Source organism: Sphaerodactylus townsendi, linkage group LG08, assembly GCF_021028975.2.
Source record: "Sphaerodactylus townsendi isolate TG3544 linkage group LG08, MPM_Stown_v2.3, whole genome shotgun sequence".
Lineage (NCBI taxonomy): Eukaryota > Metazoa > Chordata > Lepidosauria > Squamata > Sphaerodactylidae > Sphaerodactylus > Sphaerodactylus townsendi.
In genome coordinates, this window is record NC_059432.1 from 53,442,557 (window position 1) to 53,463,456 (window position 20,900).

At 41.7% G+C, this 20,900-nt stretch overlaps 1 protein-coding gene across 1 annotated transcript in view; it reads right to left on the reverse strand.

Annotated features, from left to right (window-relative positions):
* Positions 1 to 20,900, reverse strand: part of ATRNL1 (attractin like 1) — a 575,975-nt gene that overhangs the window by 468,647 nt on the left and 86,428 nt on the right. The window contains exons 16-17 of the mRNA XM_048507055.1: positions 15,371 to 15,559; positions 5,951 to 6,169 (exon numbers count right to left, since the gene is read on the reverse strand). Of these exons, the coding sequence (XP_048363012.1) occupies positions 5,951 to 6,169; positions 15,371 to 15,559 (408 nt within the window). The remainder of the gene's footprint in view (positions 1 to 5,950; positions 6,170 to 15,370; positions 15,560 to 20,900) is intronic.

Consider the following 20,900-nt stretch of genomic DNA (forward strand, 5'->3'; position numbering starts at 1 on the left):
GGAGATTCACTAGAGACCGAGTTGGCCAGGTCTCTCTGCTAAACATACCAGATAGGGAGTACAGAGACCCAAAATAGAACAGCCTTGGTGAGAAACAAGGACCAGAGGAGCAACAGACTAATATGTCCTTTAATAGATTAGAAATAATATTTTTGATATCAATTCATATAACATGTATCAGAGCCCAGGTGAATGAGCATCTGAGAATAGGAAGAATGTCCATCTAAAGAAATAATGATATAGTTTAAAGATGTGTGCATTGGTTAAGGGGCAAAAATTTCATATTATGAGCAACTTGTAATCCCTATTTTTTAAATCCATTATGACAAAAAGTAGCAATCTTAAATTAACATAGCTTTAATATAGTTTAAGAAAATACATCTGTGGTGGTTAGATTGAGTAAAATGAAGCTTGAAGGATAAAGATAAGGATAAAGAGTAAAGTGAAGCTCTAGGCTCTGAAGCTCTAAAGGATAAAGAGTAAAACAAAGCTCTAGACTCAAGGATTTATTATGTCTAGGATTATGTTGTATTGGAAGGGGAAAAAATCAGGATCCTCCATAGTTACCTGGAACTTTCCTAAAGTGGCTCCCCCCCCCCCCACTAGCCTCTCTTTGGACTTTTCTGCATGAGTCTACAGGGCATCTTGCTGCTAAATGTTACACTTTTTTCTTTTAATTCCACACATTTGGTTCTGAAAACATTTTCCTTTAATTTTTCTCCCTTACTGTTTTTCTGAGCAATATTTTTTTAAAATGGGTTTCTGAGCCAACTTCCCTTGAGCATGATCAGATTGAAATGGTCTTTATTTCTCTGCCCAAGCAAATACCTAGCCCAGTGGTGGCGAACCTATGGCACGGGTGCCAGACGTGGCACTCAGAGCCCTCTCTGTGGGCACGCGCAGAGTTCCCCCCCCCCACACACACATCTAGGCTGGCCTGGGCCGCTGAACTCGATTATTAGCATGAAACCTAAGACCTAGTTTTGGGGAAGCAGTGTAGGTAACCCTGTTAAGCACTGTTAAACCCCACTGATTTTCATGCGAAGAACAAAAGTGCGATCCTTTACCTGGGAGTAAGCTCGGTTGCTGGCTTCTGAGCAAACCCTCCTAGGGTCGTGATTCACCCGTTGGAAGAGTTGCACGGTTGCTTCAAAGCAAAGCCACCGACTATCACCAAGTTTGCTCCCGAGTAATGCACACCTCAGAGCCAACTGTTTTTTTCTAAACTAAAACCTCAGTATTCAGGTTAAATTACCGTGTTGGCACTTTGCGAAAAATAAGTGGGTTTTGGGTTGCAATTTGGGCACTCAGTCTCGAAAAGGTTCGCCATCACTGACCTAGCCCTTATCTACGCCCAACCTCCCCTTCATCCATTTTTTCTTCTCCCTCCTTCAGCAGAGAAAATGAAAAAATATTATTCATATCAAATAAGTGATAGAACATAAGTATAGAGAGTGATCCCCTCAGAACTTACATTACCCTGAGCTCTAAATTACTCTGTGCCCCTATGTAGCTGCCCAACCTCCCTTTGTCTGCTTTCTTCTCCCCTTCATCCTTCATTTTTGAAAGGAATTTAAAATATTTTTCTCCTTCTTATAGCACAATAGCAATGTAACATAAAGGTGAAGATACACTTTGTAGTTAGGAGCCAGCAAAATTGACAAGGAAAGTTGCTTTTGCAGGATGAAATTGAAAAGGGATTGCCACAGTAAAAACTGTGCATTACTGCAGATCAAATGTGGCCAAACAATTGGGGGGGGGGGCGGCTTCGTGTTTCTGTTCCTTCAGATAATGACACCAGGTTATCTCCTCCAAAATTACTATTAGTAACCACTGATGAGGATGATGGCCTGAAGTCAAGAACTTAATTTATAAACTGGATACCACTGGAAAAGCCAAGCTGATTAAAAATGCAGTTGTCCTAACTAGTGACTTGTCACATGGCACCTGAAGTACTTTTCTGCCACTCCCATGCCATTGGTGTGCATATATGAAAAACTAAAAGGCAGTTCCAACTGCATTTGTGCCCATGTGAAAAAGAGAAAGGCAGTTTTAAATGTGCTTGTATCAGGTTTCTGACAAGATTGATGACTATGCAGCAAGGATGATTTACAATCACATTCCAGCCTTCCTGTGCTTTACAATGCATGTGTGATTTCAGCTTTATCTAGTATACCCAAGGGCAAAGAAGTACATTAGCATATAAGGCCAGCTGATTGTTAAGGGATTTCTCTGATAGGATGTTAGCAGCAGCAGCTCAATGATTCTCAGACATCAAGGAATGATGCTTGTTGATGCCAGAGAGCGTGGATTAGAACAGCAACTGAAACTAAGGGTGAGTCAGAAAGGACCACAGCACAAGATGTGGCCTTGTGGTTTGCTATTCAACTGTTAGGATCAACTTGTGGCTTTTGGAATGTAAAAGTTACACTCTTTCCCCAAGTTTTGCTCACAATGCCTGCTAAATTACATCTCCCCGAACAGTCTTTCTTGCCTTATAGCAATTGCTAACATGTATGTTGGGGCAAGAATGACACTGCCTACCCACAAGAACTTCAGTGGCCAAGATTTATGATTCCCATGGGAGGATTTCAATACTGCTGTTGCAGAGCATCCACACGTTTAGGACAAATTTCTCAAACTGAAATTTGGGGACCTCCAGTGGGTCTATGAGGGCACTCGAGGTTTAGAAACCTTTTTCTAAGGACTGAGGATAAGCTCTTCTCATGCAGGCCATCTCTCGCCACATCAGAAACACACTAACTCCACAGTCATACTGCCCCCTCCAAAGAACTTTCTTGCAACACAGGAAGCCCAAAAAGTTTTTTAAAACTCTACCTGGAAATCCCCATAGGGGAAAGCAGAGATACGCCACACAAAATATGGCATATCTCAGAGCCTGGGGCCATCAGCATAAGTGAGCAAGTTCAAAAGTTGCTTATGGTTGCTTCTTCCCTTTCTTCCCCTTATTTTAAAATATTATTGCTTTCTCTCCTGTTTGTCTTTCACCCTGTCATTAACACTATTCCCTTCTTCCCCATCTCCATGACAATTTCACTAACCCACTGGAACATCCTATTTCATCCCACTCCCTTTCACCAGAGTAGACCCAATACACCTTTCCAAGTTCTCTCTTCCTCCTCACGCTGTATTCTTGTTCCCCCTTCCCTTCACTCCTACCTCCACTTCCATCCTCTTCCTCCTCATCTTCTTTACTACCTTCTTCCCACCTCTGTCTACCAGGTTCATGATAACCTTCAACATTCCTCATTCACTTACCTTCCACTCTTCACCAATCAATCACTTGACCCCTTGCCACCTTTCACATCCTCTCATCCCATCATCCTTATCTTCACCATTCCATGCCAGAGGTGCCACAGAAGGAACAGCAGGAGGCAGAACGGGCAGTGCCAAAGCTCTTCTCACTGCCTCAACAAGTGAACACCTAGTGCACCAGTGCAGTCTCAGTGATTGTCTTCCTTCTCTTGCAATCTATATTATTGGACTTCCTGAGGTCTCTGGAGTCATATTCTCCATCTTGGTATCATATTACCTCAAGTCTAATGGCCAATGCTGTTAACAAATTACCAAAGCTGCCAATGCTGTAGTCGTTATGTTCACATTATGTTATGTTCACATTATGTTCAAGCCCTTCGGGGGTGAGGCGGCTAATTAATTAATTAATTAATTAATTAGATTGATTCCTTTTGGCAGGGCAGGGGCGGGGGAGGGGGGTGTGCAGATAGGATGGTATGCCATGAATAGAAGTCCATGGTAGAAAGGCCTATTCTTATGCATACCCAAAGGTTTCCCCAGAACTTTTCTGACATTTGTGCCTAGTTCCATTATACCAAATTCATTATCCCCATGAGAGTCAGGTTTTCTCTATTAGATGGATAATTACTAGTAGTGGCCTGGATATCCATAAGCAAATGCATTTGGCTCAAACAAGGGTTTTCAGTGTTTGCCCTCATTGTTTGCCAGGTAGAAAATGATTTTAAAAAACCAAAATTATGAAAACTAAATAAATGGCTTTCTCTCCTTTTCACTGTAAATATATTTAATTTTCATTCTTACTTGACTTTCATCATTTTTGCCCATGAATGGAAAAGGAGCAGGAACCCAGAGCTTTGAAATCTTTATAAATTGGAATCAGGAAGTGTTGAAATGATCAGAGGATGATTCAGACATTCTATATATCTCTAACTAGCGGGGCCCGGCCATGCATTGCTGTGGCAATTGTCCTTCTCACCACAGTCCGCAACCCACACAGATGTCCATGCAGGTCCAATGATCCCCAGCATAGCCTTTTGGGGTGGTCAAATGGAATCCCTCTTTCCCTTTTCAATTCACATTGAAAAGTGTCTTTTTTTTTAGTATAAAGTAACCCTTTCCATTCCACAACGGAACTGTCCAGAGTGCAAATCCCACTGTCCATGAGGCTGGTTGACACGCACAATCCTGACTTGGGTAAGGCAGAACTGGGGCAAGCAGACTATCCCAGTCAGGCAGCAGAGGCAGGGTGGTGAGGCGTTCAGATCGAGGTCAGCTCCCTGGGTTCTTAAAGAGCCATGTGCAAAAGAAGAGGAGGCAGTAGTGTTGATTCGCCCCCACCCCGCAGATTTTTTTAGAAGAAAAAGGCAAACTCCAGCTCGCTTTTAGTAAAAGAGAGCTGTGGCGAATATGGGTGAGGAAGTGGGTAAGTGGTGGTTGGATGTGAGGGAGGGCAGTGTGAGGTGTGTGAGGATGAGCTGGATGTGTATGAGAGTATGTGTGTTGTGTGGTAGCGGTGGGTGAGGCACAGAGAGTGAAAGTTACCTGCATGTGAGGGGGGGAACCCCACCTGACGTTTCACACGGCAAAGTGTGTATGTGTTTCACTTCCACTCGTATTACCTAACAGTATTACCTATTTACTGTTTTAACTGCTCATCTCTGCCCATCTGCGCAAACATTGTAAGGGCATACCAACCCCTCAGGCCACAGACATGCTGCACGAACATTCTAAGGGTGACAGTTAAACACAGCCAGCTTCATGGCCTGGTGCGCCAGGAAAAAGACGTCTTACCTGGCTCAGGTATGGACTTTTGGCAATTTGAAGGTCTGATTACCTGCCCGCAACAGGGGGGAACATCATGTGAAAATTTGGGGGCGATCTGTCCAGTCGTTTCGGCGTTAGGGCATGACTAACAAAGTCACTGTTAGCTTTTTATATATATAGATTATATAAACAAAACCTGCCCACTTTTTGAGCTTCACAGTCCTGATTTTGCAAAACAAAGGAAGAATTACAAAGAATTTTTACCCTCCCCCCCAAAAAAAGTTCCTTAGCAAACATTATAAGGGCACAGAATGTTTGCAATTAAATGCTCGTGGCTGAATATAAAAAAACAACCTATTCAATATTTATTTCATCATTCATAGTGAAATTTAAAGGTGTCCTGTTACTTTTTAAATATTGTAGTAGTTTTCTAAATGAATGTTTACAGGTTTTCATGCATTTTAAACAGGTTTCATATTATAATAGCTTTTAGTTGACTTTTATGATTTGTATATTGTAACCTGCTCTGAGACCTTTAAGTATAAGGCAGGATAAAAATAAAGAAAGAAAGAAACCTTTATATACTTTGTGAAAAATTAAAGTTGTTGTTTGGCATGTTCCATATGTCATTCATTCACACAGCATAAATTCTCAAACATGTGATATGTATTTTACTTGAACAGACATCTAATTATCCCTAGGTGAGAACAAAGTGCTAAGGGGACCAAAGGGAAGTTGTGATTTTTTTAAACAAAAGTCTTAAAATACAAAAACCTTGAAAATGTACCAATCGAAATTAAGCATACAAATCTGATGTGTGAAATCACTCCATTCTTGGAAGAAATGCATCAATAGCTCTCTTTATTCTACTTAACCAACAGGGGGGGGAAAACAAATCAGGAAATCCTACCTGGGCAATGGATAAATGACCACTCATAATTTTTCTCTTTGGGACAAAGATTGTTGTCAAGAACCATTTCAGCAGGATGCACCCCAGTTAACTTTACGGGCCCTCTTGAAGATCCTTCCACACAATGGCCTTTGCCTGTGTTGCTGGGGTCATTACACCAACCACATCCTGGGTGTTCCAGACACTGTCCACAAGTCCTCATTCCAGAGCAGTTCTGAGCTGTAATATGCAAAGTACAATAATAATAAGTAAACCATTTTGAAAGCTGTATACTACTTATATAATTCAGTGACTATACCATACTATTATATTGTAACAAATGGATTACTGTTCCTAAAAATAATAGAAAATATTGGAGCTATAACTGCACAAATAAAAAATCCCCTTTCCCGCTAAAGTGTCAGATGTCTGTTACAAAAGATGCATTGTCAGGCTTGTTTATTACACTTCACCGCACCACTTTACTGCAGGGAGCTTTAAGTCAGAATTTGACTGCTATGGGAGGAATTGAACATCAGTTTTGTCTCTGATCAGACTGTCTGGTGATTCCAAAGGTGGTAGTAGTTGTTTTCTTTTTATTTCTTTCCAAAAACAAAGAACAATTCCACTGCCTTAACTACCTGCATTTGGCTGAGTGAATATTGTTCCCTAGTAGTTTGCCTTTAGAGTGCTTCCTATGTGGGTGTCTATATATTTTTACTCCAGACCATGAGAGACAAAACAAATAAGACATTGCCTTTTTATTGGCCAGATTTCCTTTCAGTGCATTTTCGTGCAGCCTCTGGGACCTTGTTAGTATCCTTTATTTGTACAAAAACAAAAATCAAACAACAGTGTTCCAAATGTGCCACCAACCAGAATTCCTTTTGCAGCTATAGCCCTTGATTTTTTAAAGTCTGACTTATTATTTAAGGAACAAACATAATTATAAACACACTGAACTCCTACAATGTCATCCTAAGCAGAGTTAATACCCTTATGAGTCTATTGAAGTCAATGGGTCACAAGGGTGTTTAACTTTGCTTAGGATAGCACTATCAGTCAATATTGTTTGTCTTGAATACTTGGGTCATGAGATGTACTTTCACATACTTCTCAGTCTATTAAAGTTGCTCACTGAAAATGAAGTTTTATAGAAGGCAGGATGTGTTGCCTTGTGAGGAATTTTGAGATAGCTATGAATTATACATGTCCTTCATAATGATATTTTTGCTACAGTTTTTCATAGAACAAAGGCACCATGTCTACCATGCTTGTAATTTGTTTTTGCAGCAGTGGGGTGTGATTTAAAGGGAGAATCTGGGGAAAATTTGAGGGTGCCTGTCAGGGGAGGAATGTTTATGTTAGCAGTACCAACATTTCAGAGTATCTTTAGGAGACCCTCCTGATGATACCACCCAGGTTTCGTGAAATTTGGTTCAGGGGGTTTAAAGTTATGGACCCTCAAAAGGGTAGCCCCATCTACTATTAGCTTCCGTTGGAAACAACTGGGGATGGAAACACCCACTTTGGGGGGCCATAACTTTGGATCCCCTAAACCAAACATTACCAAACCTGGCTGGTATCAGCAAGAGATTATCCTGATGAAACCACCCAGGTTTAGTGAAGTTTGGTTCAAGGGGCCAAAGTTATGAACCCTCAAAATGTAGCCCCATCTACTATTAGCTCCCATTGGAAACATTGGGGGATGGGGGCACCCCCTTTGGGGGTCCATAACTTTGGATCCCCTGAACCAAACTTCACCAAACTTGGCTGGTATCACCAGGAGTGTCACCTGATGATACTCTGAAATTTTGGTGTTGCTAGCCTAAAAACTGCGCCCCCTGGCGGCTGACAAAAATAAAAACCCTAAAATATTTTTTTAATGCACCTCACTCGCATATAAGTCAAGGGGGGCTTTTTCAGCACAAAAAATGTGCTGAAAAATTCGACTTATATGCAAGTATATACGGTAGTTAATTCTTCATCAATGAATGCCAAATGTCAAGGCCAAGGACAAATTACAGAGCACATCATGCAGATTATTTCAATAAGCAGTTTTCATCTAAACTGATACTAAAACAACAACAAATATTGTATTTGCCTTCTTCTTCATCACTGACTCAGTTCCTCTAGGGTTGCTATTCAGAACTATTTCTCTCACATTACACATCTAATTTCTCCAGCACGGTGTATTTTTCTCACAAGCATGTGTTCACCACATTCCTAACCCTGAAGAACACTTAAGAGTTCTTTCACATCCATTCATTTCATGTTAATACACTGTGTAAAAATGGGATGCTCATGTAATGAAGGCTAAAAGGGCAGACACCAATCTCATAAAACTATCTCAGCTAAACTCCATATTACTATGGAGATACTGAGTATTCCCAGTTACAGATCTATCATGTTGGCTGCACACAGCATCTGTACTGCCTTGTACAAGATGAGCCAAATGCTTGAAATATAGTGCAGGCTCAATTACCCTTTCCGGGGGGGGGGGGAGGAGAGAGAGAGAGAGAGAGAGAGAGAGAGCAAAGATACAAGTGGGTGGCATCTCTCCATGTGCACAGTCCAGAAAATAAAAGCAGCATGAGGGAATTCTTGTGGAACAAAATAAATTACATCATAAAAGGAGAAATGTGCTCAGAACACAAAATCCTAAAACCATACAGATCAAGAATTAAAGCTAGCTGAATGCAAGCAGAGTTGAGGATTCCAAAAATCCTGCCAGAATCGTGGTAGACCACTGGTAAGTGGATATGTTTCTTTCCCTTACATTCAAAAGAAGTATGTAAAGAAAGAGAGGTGGAAAACCTGGATAGAAACTTTTGGCAATATTTGATGGGTCTCCATAGATCTGAACAAATAGTGTAAGATGAACAAACATCTTAGTGACCATGGCCCATTCTGCACAACAAAAATAAAAAAAAATCTTCAGCATGTTTGAAAAAAGCATTTTGGGGTGGAATTCCACACAGTTTCCCCCCTAAAAATGTTGGAAGATGCTTTATTCTTGCTCCTAATGGATTTTTCTGAAAACACTGAATTAGCAACTTTTTTCCCCCTGAAGTCACTTTGAAAATATTTCCTATACTTGCTGCGCAGACAAACAGGAAACACTAGGATGCTGTGGGTTTTCCAGGTTGTATGGCCACGTTCCAGTGGTATTTTTTCCTGACGTTTCGCCTGCATCTGTGGCTGGCATCTTCAGATGTGCCAGCCACAGATGTAGATGAAACGTCAGGAGAAAATACTACTGGAACACGGCCACACAACCCAGAAAACCCACGATGTCCTAGTGATTGTGGCCGTGAAAGCCTTCAACAGTATGTTAAACAGGAAGCATTTTATTTTTCCTGCCCAACTATTAAAGCGTGACAGCTCCTGCTTGACATTTTCTGTTGCTTCAGGCTGCTCAATGCCACCAGCCATTTGCAGAATGTTCCCACAGACATTTCCTCTGCTTGTGGCTCATTTCAGTGCATGAAGAACATGAATAAAGTCAGTTTTGACTGCCAGTTCTGCACACATATCGTTTTTCCTTTTTTAAGAAATGAGATATCATTGAAGTTACAAAGACTAACATGAAAATTGCAGCCGATTCCTCCTCTCTGATTCAGCTTACAACACAATGCTTTTAAGTTATACCTGTTTCCAGCTAAAATCCTGACAGTAATTTTGTCTCCTCACACATATGGATGAAAAAAGAATTTAAGGGCAGAAACACAGCATTGCCAAATCTTGGTCAAATGTCACTTATGAGAACCAAGCAATAATAAAAAAAATCTCATAGTCATGACCAACTACAGAGGAGAACAACCATACCATTAGCAGCAGTGGGCTATGTGGATGTGGGGAGGGAGTAGTCTGCTAGCCTTAATATGGCCACCCTTGGACAGGACAATTTATACCAAATGCATCCTGAATGGGTAATGTTATATAATTCTGCCTGGAAATAAGAGGAAAGGAAGTTGTGTTTTATCTCAAACACCTTTCTGGATTGTCATTATAGGCATTTAGAAGACTTGATTAAAATGAATGTGCAAACTGATGGACTCAATGTTATATTTGGCATGCAATCAGTTCCTACAGACCTGAGAATATGTATTAGTATTCAATCTGCAAGGCAAAATAATGGTATTTTCGTAGACTTTTGCTTATTGAAGCATTTTACTTTAAGTTTTTTTTCCAAAGGATTCACTTTGATTTGTCTTCTAGCAGTCTGTAATTTGGAGGGGAATTATTTCACATTGGGCCAGTTGGCATAGCACAGAACAGAGCCTCTTTGAAGAAAGTATTTCAGAAAAGCTTCAAGTGCACTTTTAAAGCCGAATTTGCCATTTCAGTCAGCACATCACTGTTGTTGAACCTAGATTTTATCTCGCTGTTATTGACATCATGAAAGAACGATGATCTCCAGAACAGCAGGGATGCTAAGCCACAGTACAGAAGCAATATAGTATACAATAGTAACATCCTATCCTGTTATTAAATACATTTAAAAGTAACTGGTGCTGCAGAATGTTGCATTCACTTTTTGAAGAAGAAAACTACAAATTCCTTGGCAGCCATCCACTGTTTTCCCTATAACACTGAAGTGCTTTTCAGAATACTGGTTCAATGGATCAAACAGGTGGTTCATGAACACAAGTCCATACAGAGGTGTAGGGTGGGGGGAAATGGCACCGCAGTCAAACACCGGCTGAAAGAGCAGCCTGGTGGGGTGGGGGCAAGGGAAGAGGTGTGGGGGGCAATTCTCCACCCCCCACACCAGCTGGCGTGCCCCCAGGGACTTGTGACCCCACATGGCCCTGTGAGTGCTGCGCCTCTGAGTCCATACCGCCCCCATAATAGAGCAGGTCTAATTTGTGGCTGCATTTCTCTTCTTTGGATAGATAGATGTACCATCTATTAAAAGTTCAATTAATTAATTAATTAAGAACCCAATTAATTAATTAATTAATTAATTAATTAATTAATGTGCCTGTGGTTGTTTCCTACCTCCTACCTCATTGTTTAAATAACTGGCAACTGGCTCCTTCCCTCTTCTTCTTTCTTGCATACACACAAAAATACTACTTAGAAAGTAGCTTTGGTTATTCATGACATACAGATACAGATGTGTGGGTTAACCAGAGTTGATTGCTGTGACATAAACCCTAAAATCTTAACAGGGCTCAAGAGTACCACCTGGAGTATCTGGGATCTTAGACACGAGAATAACCCATTAATTTCCATTCCACATTGGATCATCTTGACAGTTAATTTTTTTTGGACAAAAGACAATCCAGTTTGGGCCAGACCAACTGTTGTCATGGAAGTTCAGAGCCACCACCAGTTTTTTTTAAGAGGGTGGAACTATATTTTATGCAATCCTAACTGGCAAGAGTTGCCTCTGACATCAGAGATGGAGCTTTGCCTGCCACTGACCAAATGAGGAGGCTGGCTTAAGTCTAATTCCTTATAGTCTAATTCATAAATGTCTAAGAACATTAGGGATTTTTCCTTCCCTTCAGTCTTATTTATTTATTATGTGATTTTTATATTGTACTTTCCTTATTCAAGCTCAGTTTCCAACTTTCAATGAAACAACATATAATAAAACCATATATTATAAATTAACTATAAATAATTTAGAACTTACAATTAAAATTAAAGCTTAAAATAGCACAGAAATTCACTTTGGCACATTTGGCCTCATCTACATTCAAGAGCCCTGTTTCTTGATGACAATGTAATTTGGATGAGTCAATGGAGGGAAACTAGAGCACAGGCAAGAAAGGGAAGGAGAAATGGATACAGGACAGGTGCAGAGTAAATTGGGAGGGAAAAGGGAAAAGGGAGAAAATGAGGAGGGAAAGGGGAGGGGAAACTGCCCATCATAGCAACATTTCTTATACTGATGTATTTCCCCAAGTTTTGCTTTCAATTTCCATTCTCCCCAAGTGAAGCGACATTACTTTGTGCAACTTTAATTTGCTTCACTACCAGAGCAGGGGAGATTTGCCAGTGAGTACAGTTTTGCCCTGAACATCTTCAATCCACCTACCACCAGCCCCTTGCACTCCCTCCCACTCCCATGCACATCTCTCCTCTTTCCCCTTTCCAGATTTGTTATTACTGATTTTTTAATTTATTGTATTGATATATCAATATAAGACAATCACTGCAAAATCGCTGTCTATTATTACATTTGAAAACCAGGAAAAGTGTGTTTGTGTGTGTGAGACACACACACACACAGAGAGAGAGAGACAGAGAGAGAAGAGAAGAGAAGAGAAGAGAAGAGAAGAGAAGAGAAGAGAAGAGAAGAGAAGAGAAGAGAAGAGAAGAGAAGAGAAGAGAAGAGAAGAGAAGAGAAGAGAAGAGAAGAGAAGAGAAGAGAAGAGAAGAGAAGAGAAGAGAAGAGAAGAGAAGAGAAGAGAAGAGAAGAGGGGGAGAGATATCAGTTCTAGGTTTGTCACAGCTGATGATGGCAACCTCTTAGGGTCTTCAAGGCAGTTTGCTGTTGGCTGCCTCTACATCATGACCCCAGTATTCCTTGGTGGCCTCCCTTCCAAATACTAGCTAGGGCTGACCGTGCTTAGCTGAAGAGATAAGATCGAACTAGCCTGCGCTATCTAGGTCAGGATGAAGATTTTGTTGCAACCTAGGTAAAAGTTAGTTAGTTCAACTGAATAGCTAGTTAATAAACTGCAGACTTCTCATCAGAGAAAAAGTTGATGAGAAGAAGAAGAGCTTGGATGTATACCCTGCCTTTCTCTCCTGTAAGGAGACTCAAAGGGGCTTATCAGTGGTGTTCCTGCCTAGGGACAGGGGGTACCCTCTGTCCCCGGGCGCCCCCCATTTGGTCACGTGGGGGGCGCCAACATTTCAGGGTCGTTTGTGTGTTTTTAAATGTTTTAAGTGTTTTTTCATGTTCCGGCCTACAGGGGGCGCAGTTTTAAGGCTAGCGGCACCAAAATTACAGGGTACCATCCTGAGACTGTCCTGATGATACCACCCAAATTTGGTGATGTTTGGTTCAGGGGAAGCAAAGTTATGGACCCCCAAAGGGGGTGCCCCCATCCCCATTGTTTTCAATGGGAGCTAACCTGAGATGGGGGCTACCCATTTGAGGGACCATAACTTTGGTCCCCCTGAACATAACTTCACCAAACTTGAGTGGCATCATAAGAATAGTTAACAGATGATACCCTGAAAATTTGGCATCAGTAGCTTTAAAAATACACCACTTCCAAGCACCCCAAGAAATTTGCCCAAGATTCTTTGTTTTGCAGTGACTTTGCTCCATTGTAGCCAATGGGGAATTTCTGAGTGTGTAGGCAGGCTGCACATTTTTGAAGATAGAAGCACCACACTTTCAGGGTCGCTCCAGGAGGGCCTCCTGGTAATAGCATCCAGGTTTGGAGACCTTTGCTTCTGGGGGTTCAATTTTATGGGCCTCCAAAAGGCTTATTTTGTTTCCCCGCTCCTGCACATGAAAGCCTGTGGGCTGAGTTCTCTCAGAACTCTCTCAACTCCCCCCCCTCCCACTCCAGAAGCAAAGTTCACCAAGCTTGGATGCTATTACTCAAGGCCTCTTGGAGCCACCTTGAAAGTCTGGCGCCTCTCTCTTCAAAAATGTGCAGCCTGCCTCAGAAATTCCTCATTAGCTACAATGGAGCAAAGTCACTGCAAAACAAAGAATCTTGGGCAAATTTCTTGGGGTGCCTGGAAGGGATTTATTTTTAAAGCTAGTGACACCAAAATTTCAGGGTATCATCTGTTAACTATTCTTATGATGCCACCCAAGTTTGGTGAAGTTACGTTCAGGGGGACCAAAGTTATGGTCCCGCAAATGGGTAGCCCCCATCTCAGGTTAGGTCCCATTGAAAACAATGGGGATGGGGGCATTCCATTTGGGCGTCCATAACTTTGCTGCCCCTGAACCAAACATCACCAAACTCGGCTGGTATCATCAGGGCAGTCTCTGGATGATGCCCTGAAATCATGGTGCCGCTAGCTTTAAAAATGCGCTTCCTGCAGGCCAAAAAAACACCAAAAATACCCCCCCAAACTCAAATACCTTGCATTTGCATTTGTTCATATTTGGGCAGGACATAATCGGACAAGAAAGCTTCAGGTTACAGCTCCTGGATCAATAAAAATAAATGCACACTGAACACACACAGTGCCATAATTCTGTCTCATTATGAAAGGATGAACAATGTGGAACAGTTCAACTGAAGGGAACTGATGAAATATCCCCATCAATAGGACTCCTCCATTCCAAGAATGAAAATACCATATATTTTGACAACTAATAGTTAACACAATAAACTTGGAGGTGGATTGCCTAGGGGGCATACTCTTGACTCAGAAAAAAATGCACACAAAAACTAGACAGAGCAGGAGTATAAATCCTTATACTAAATTACCTTTAAGGCCTCTGCAATGCTTGCTTTCACTGTAATTCTCTGTCCTTATTCATATAGAAGGTACAGAATTAAAGTAGAAGTAGATTTGATTCTACTTAACGAGACTGTTCCCTTTAGAAGTAATGAGAAAATTGCTTATTTTTCTTTCCTGCTACTCACCAAGTGGTATAATGGGCATACATCAAAATATTTATGACTTTTTTCTATTATTTATGACTTTTTTAAAAAGCCAAAATAATTCACTAGCTTTTGAACTACTAAACCTAAAAACTACACAGTGCAATTTTATAAAATTATTTTCTGATTTAGTTCAAGGTTTCTTTTCTTGCAGTTTAAGTATTATAATCGCAGATATTTATTCACTACCTCTCTTGGAAGCCTTCCCAATTACTTAACGAGTTATACAATGAGCCAATGTGTACAGCACCGTACACGGGGCTCAGTGAGTGTGCATGAGACATTTTGATCGCGGTTCATTCATGAAAAATACTGTAGAAATTAAGTGTATTGTAAAGAACTAAAGTAAGAATAAGCAAAAGTATGACAGATGTCACTGAACACATTTCACATATGAAATTAGCATTGCTAACACAGAAACAAAGAATAGGAAGCTGCTTTATGGGACATCTAGCCTACACCAGTGTTTCCTCCAGCTTGCATTGGCTCTCTAAAGTCCTAGGCAGAAGACTTTCCAACCTTGCTAATCATGATCCTTTTATCTGACATGCTCAGGATTAAACGTAGGATCTTCTACACACACAGTTAGCAGAATCCTTCCCTGAATAGTTATGAGTTGGTTCAAATTTTTATCTTGGCCACAAACTCACTATTTACCGATAGGCAATAGTCTTCCATCAGTATGGGAATAAAAACACTTGATAGGATATCTATAGGAATTGAAAGCAAATGTATTTGGTATCCTCTGGTTAAAGAGCTATTACAGATTATTGTTCTTACTATATTTTACATTCCTACTAATTATCAGAATTAACAACATTCACTTCAAGTAAATACTTACGAGAGCAGGTGGTGGTCTGCCACTCCAGGCACTGTCCATACGGAAAGGAGATTATGTAGGCATTTGAGTCAACACATCGTTTTGTACTGCTACACCACATACACTCCATACCACTGCTTGTACAATTGGAGCATGTTGTCCTGAGAGAACAGGGCTTTTTGCAGGGCCTAGCATTTTGATTTGGACTAACTAAAGGCAAAAGAAAAGAAAACACAGTAGAAATTCAGTATTTGTTTTTCCTATATTATCTTATGTAAGTGAACATACTTCAACACAAATGTTTTTCTTTTTGTTTATCCTGGAATACTTTCAGAAGATCACGCTTGCAAAGAAGCATACGGAGATATTTCATACTAATTCAAATGATTTCTTTGAGCCAACAACTCAGCCCAGTGACGAAGGGAGGGGGAACTGCACTCGGAGCATGAACTGCCTGCGCACGACTTCCCCACCCCGACACACTCCATCCTGCCCCCGAAACACCCCGACACGCCCCGCCCTAAAACACTTCCAACACGCCCCTGGCCCTATCTCCCCACATGACTGCAATGGCGGCGCCCGGGACAAGCTGCCCTGGAGGTCTCCATTGCAACTATGCCCCTGCCCTCCCCCTTATAGGAAAGTTATCCTACATATTGTTTTGTTAAGGTCTCTGTTAGTAAATACAGTACTGAACATTCAGGAAGTTAATTTAGATAGCTGGAAAACAATATTAACTGAACATACTTTTAATAGGTACCATAATCTATGACCTTTGGTTTCCACTGCATTTGATAAACAGTGCATAAATAACAGTTATTTACTTCAGTGGTGGTCTGTTCTCCTTTAAACAGTGTGCATTTTGTTTGAGTCTGATTTGTCAAATGAGCATCTGCCCTCTGGCATATGTATTTGCAAGTCAGTACAAATGCAATAAGGACAGTTTAAAAAGAATTATTTTATACACTAAAGAAAACATTTTTAACAGCATGGTGCATCCTGTCTCCTTTAGTAGCATGTACTGTCCCTGAAACCAAACACAGAATTTACATAACTGGAACAACTAAGAAGCAGCTATAGAGCTGCCAACCTCCAGGGAAGGCCTGGAGATCTCCCAGAATTACAATTGCGTTTCAGACAACAGAGACCTGGAGAAAATAGCTGCTTTGGCAAGTGGATTTGCTGGCGTTATTCCCTGCTGAGGACCCCAGCAGATAACAGCAAACAACTGAATGGAACAGTGAATTTGGTAATTTTTTAAAAACTAAGTACAAAACAGAGAAATATATGTGTATTATTTCTTCCAAGGATTGTAATCACAGCATCTGACCACTTGACATCAAATGTAGTGACTTATGGCAAGGTGAGTGCATGGGTTTTACATGCAACAACATTATTTCAGATCTCTTTTTTCAGTTTTCAATGAGACAAGGTTCCCAAATAAAATTAAAAATGACAGACACTCAAATCACTCCTTTGTTCCCTAACTTATGTCAGACTTACAATGCAATCCTGAGGGAGGGCGTGAAGCCCCTCAGGAGGTGCTATGACCCCAGTGCTGGAGTACACATCACTTGGACCAGCATAAGGGGCATTTACACCAGCGCAAAAAACAGTTACGCTGGTGCTCAGGTGCCAGCACTGCCACAGCCCCAGCACTCCTCCAGCACAGCAGTCTGTGCCAGCACCAAAGGCGTGTTTCTGGGGGCGGAGCCAGCTTTAATCAGCTTCCTGAGGCCTTTCAGGCCAGGAATACCCTCATTTGCAGGTGCTGACTTATGCTGGAAAAACATTTAGACGTAGCCCATGGAGCTACATAGAACAGTTTTATGGGGGTTAGGAGATTGTGCCTATCAACTTGCCAGCTGTTGCACATTAAGCCTCTTTGGAGGCAGTGTGGCTGTGTTGTGCCTGTGCCAACCCTGGCTGCAGCACAACTACCCCCTCTCAATATTGCAGTGACCATTAACAATTGCATTATGTCAGGACTAAGAAAGGGTATCCTAACATATCCTTGAAAGATCATGAAATTGGCAACACCACAAAAGCGTGAAAGTTTAGCAACCCCACTTAACATCCACACACCTCAACTGTAGCTACTGTCTCTTTTAAAAGACAAAACAAAATTATAACATCTATTGTTACAAATTGTAGACAGTTCCATCCTGGGCACGAATAACATGAAACAATATTATTACTGTATATTCTATTATTGTTTCATTATTTTGGGTAAGACAAATGTGCATATAAGAAAGGATGCACTTTGTAGAATCTATGTTTTTATTTATTGCAGTTTCCATAGAGAACCATGCTTTTTAAACGTAAGGGCAGAGAAAAGAAAAATTGTTCCTAAAGCCCTGGGCATTGCTTCAAATAAAATATGCTTATAAATTAAATTCAGAAGCAAAGAGCCTCATCCAAAGGGGGGGCAAATCTACTCCTGGGAGTGGCATGCTACCAAGTGCTCCCCGGGGCATTTACCCTGGCATAGGGATGATTCCGCCACCTTGTGGTGGCAGTCAGCCCTCCCGCACCTGCCGCTGGAATGCAGGCTCCTCAGGACAACACAGCTCAGTATTTCTACCAGTTTATGCTCCAGCAGCAGCTCAACGCACAGTTTCACAGACTGGCTGCAGTTCAACAGGCCACCACTGCAGCCAGACAACAGGGGAGCTCTCCAAACACAAGAACCCATCAACAGGCGACCATCACACAGGCCTCAATGAATGTAGCTACAATATCCAAGGCCCCACCAGCCTGAGCCAAGCAACGCCAACTGGAGCAGTGAGCAGCTGCCAAATGAAAGGAATTGGGGTGGTTCAGCCCTTACCAGTAGTCTCTGCTGCTCAAAAAGTCACTGTGAGACAGGAAATGTTGTGCCTGTACTGCAGGGCCCCTGCTGCCACCTGTGTAAAGAAGGCAGGCCAGGGGCATGGCCAGGGAAGAAGCCAACATTGATCAGCTCCCTCCCAGCCTTTGCTAGCATTATACCAGCGGGTTCTACTTCAGACTTAAACCACTGGAAAAGTGCTGTAAGTCCATTGAGGCCCAAAGAAGTTTCTTGAAGGTGAAAAGGGGTGTTTTGTTTTTTGCTTTGCAAGCCTCCCCATTCTGCCAGGAAGCCTCTATGGGAGCCGCGGGGTGGTGCCACACTGGCGCTGATGCCCAACGCCTCCATTAGGAATGGGGCTGAAAGTCTTGCTAATGGACTAAACATCGTTGTATACAAAAACAGTGCATTTCTAGACTGTATCTGATAACATTCCAAAGAGGACACTGCTTCATAAAACAATTTATGAATCTATTTTAGACCCTTTAATAAGAACATAAGAACATAAGAACTAGCCTGCTGGATCAGACCAGAGTCCATCTAGTCCAGCATTCTGATACTCGCAGTGGCCCACCAGGTGCCTTTGGGAGCTCACATGCAGGATGTGAAAGCAATGGCCTTCTGCTGCTGCTGCTGCTCCTGAGCACCTGGTCTGCTAAGGCATTTGCAATCTGAGATCAAGGAGGATCAAGATTGGTAGCCATAGATTGACTTCTCCTCCATAAATCTGTCCAAGCCCTTTTTAAAGCTATCCAGGTTAGTGGCCATCACCACCTCCTGTGGCAGCATATTCCAAACACCAATTACACGTTGCGTGAAGAAGTGTTTCCTTTTATTAGTCCTAATTCTTCGTTCGAGCATATTTAATGAATGCTTCCTGGTTCTACTATAGTAAGAAAGAGAGAAAAATTTCTCTGTGTCAACATTTTCTACCCCATGCATAATTTTATAGACTTCAATCATATCCCCCCTCAGACGTCTCCTCTCCAAACTAAAGAGTCCCAAACGCTGCAGCCTCTCCTCATAAGGAAGGTGCTCCAATCCTTCAATCATCCTCATTGCCCTTCTCTGCACTTTTTCTATCTCTTAGATATCCTTTTTGAGATGTGGCGACCAGAACTGAACACAGTACTCCAAGTGCGGTCGCACCACTGCTTTATATAAGGGCATGATAATCCTTGCAGTTTTATTATCAACTCCTTTCCTAATTATCCCCAGCATAGAGTTTGCCTTTTTCACAGCTGCCATGCATTGAGTTGACATTCCCATGGAACTATCAACTAAGACGCCCAAATCCCTTTCCTGGTCTGTGACTGATAGCACTGACCCCTGTAGCGTGTATGTGAAGTTTGGATTTTTTGCCCCTATGTGCATCACTTTACATTTTGCTACATTGAACTGCATTTGCCATTTCTTACCCCACTCACCTAATTTATCAAGGTCCACTTGGAGCTCTTCGCAATCCTTTGTGGTTCTTACCACCCTACATAATTTGGTATCATCTGCAAACTTAGCCACCACACTACCCACCCCTACTTCCAGGTCATTTATGAATAAGCTAAAGAGCACTGGTCCCAAAACGGATCCTTGGGCGACACCACTCCTTACATCTCTCCATTGTGAGAACTTCCCATTTATACCCACCCTTTGTTTCCTGTTCCTCAACCAGTTTTTAATCCATAGGAGGACTTCCCCTCTTATTCCTTCATTGCTGAGTTTTCTCAACAGTCTCTGGTGAGGAACTTTGTCAAAAGCCTTTTGGAAATCCAAGTAGACAATGTCCACTGGTTCCCCCTTATCCACATGTCTGTTTACACCCTCAAAGAACTCTAGTAAGTTTGTAAGACAGGACTTGCCTCTACAAAAGCCATGCTGACTCTTCTTCAGCAGGTCTTGCTTTTCTACATGTTTAATAATTTTATCTTTAATGATAGATTCTACTAATTTACCAGGAACAGATGTCAAACTGACTGGCCTGTAATTTCCTGGGTCCCCCCTAGACCCTTTCTTAAAGATTGGTGTGATATTGGCCATCTTCCATTGTCACTGTTTTGTTGTTGTTGCCTCCTCACATTAGTTTGTCAATGCATGGCTGTTTACATCAGGGCTTGACATGTTGATTATATTGTAATATGGTAAATAGGAAACGCTTCATGGTTTCTTAGTTATTAGTCTATTTTAATGGTAAAACATCATGACTAGCCCAAGGTCACCCAGCAGGAATGTAGGAATGCAGAAGCAAATCTAGTTAACCAGATAAGAGTCCACCACTCATGTTGAGGAGTAGGGAATCAAACCCAGTTCTCCAGATTAGAGTCCACCTGCTCTGAACCACTACACTATAGAAGTAGAATCCCAGACATAAGAACCCTGTATATGAAATCAGAAGTCAGCTAACACAACTTTCTGCATAATTCTATACACAAAAGGTGATGTTACAACAGCTACTGCTGAGAAATTAGCTCATATATGGTATGAAACAAACCTTTTCCCTAGAGCAAAGGGACGTACACAGTAAGTGCACTTGCACAGAAAGTCAGACTGCCACTGAGTTTATTTTGAACTTCTGCTCCCTATGACTATGCAACAGCCAGTGCCTTCCTTCCTCTCACATGCTTCCTTCCCTTGAGGAGAGTCACAAGAATCCTGCCAGCTATCTGAGCTGGACCAGAATTCCTTTACACCAGAGACAGAGCGGAGAGACTTCAATTCACAGACTCT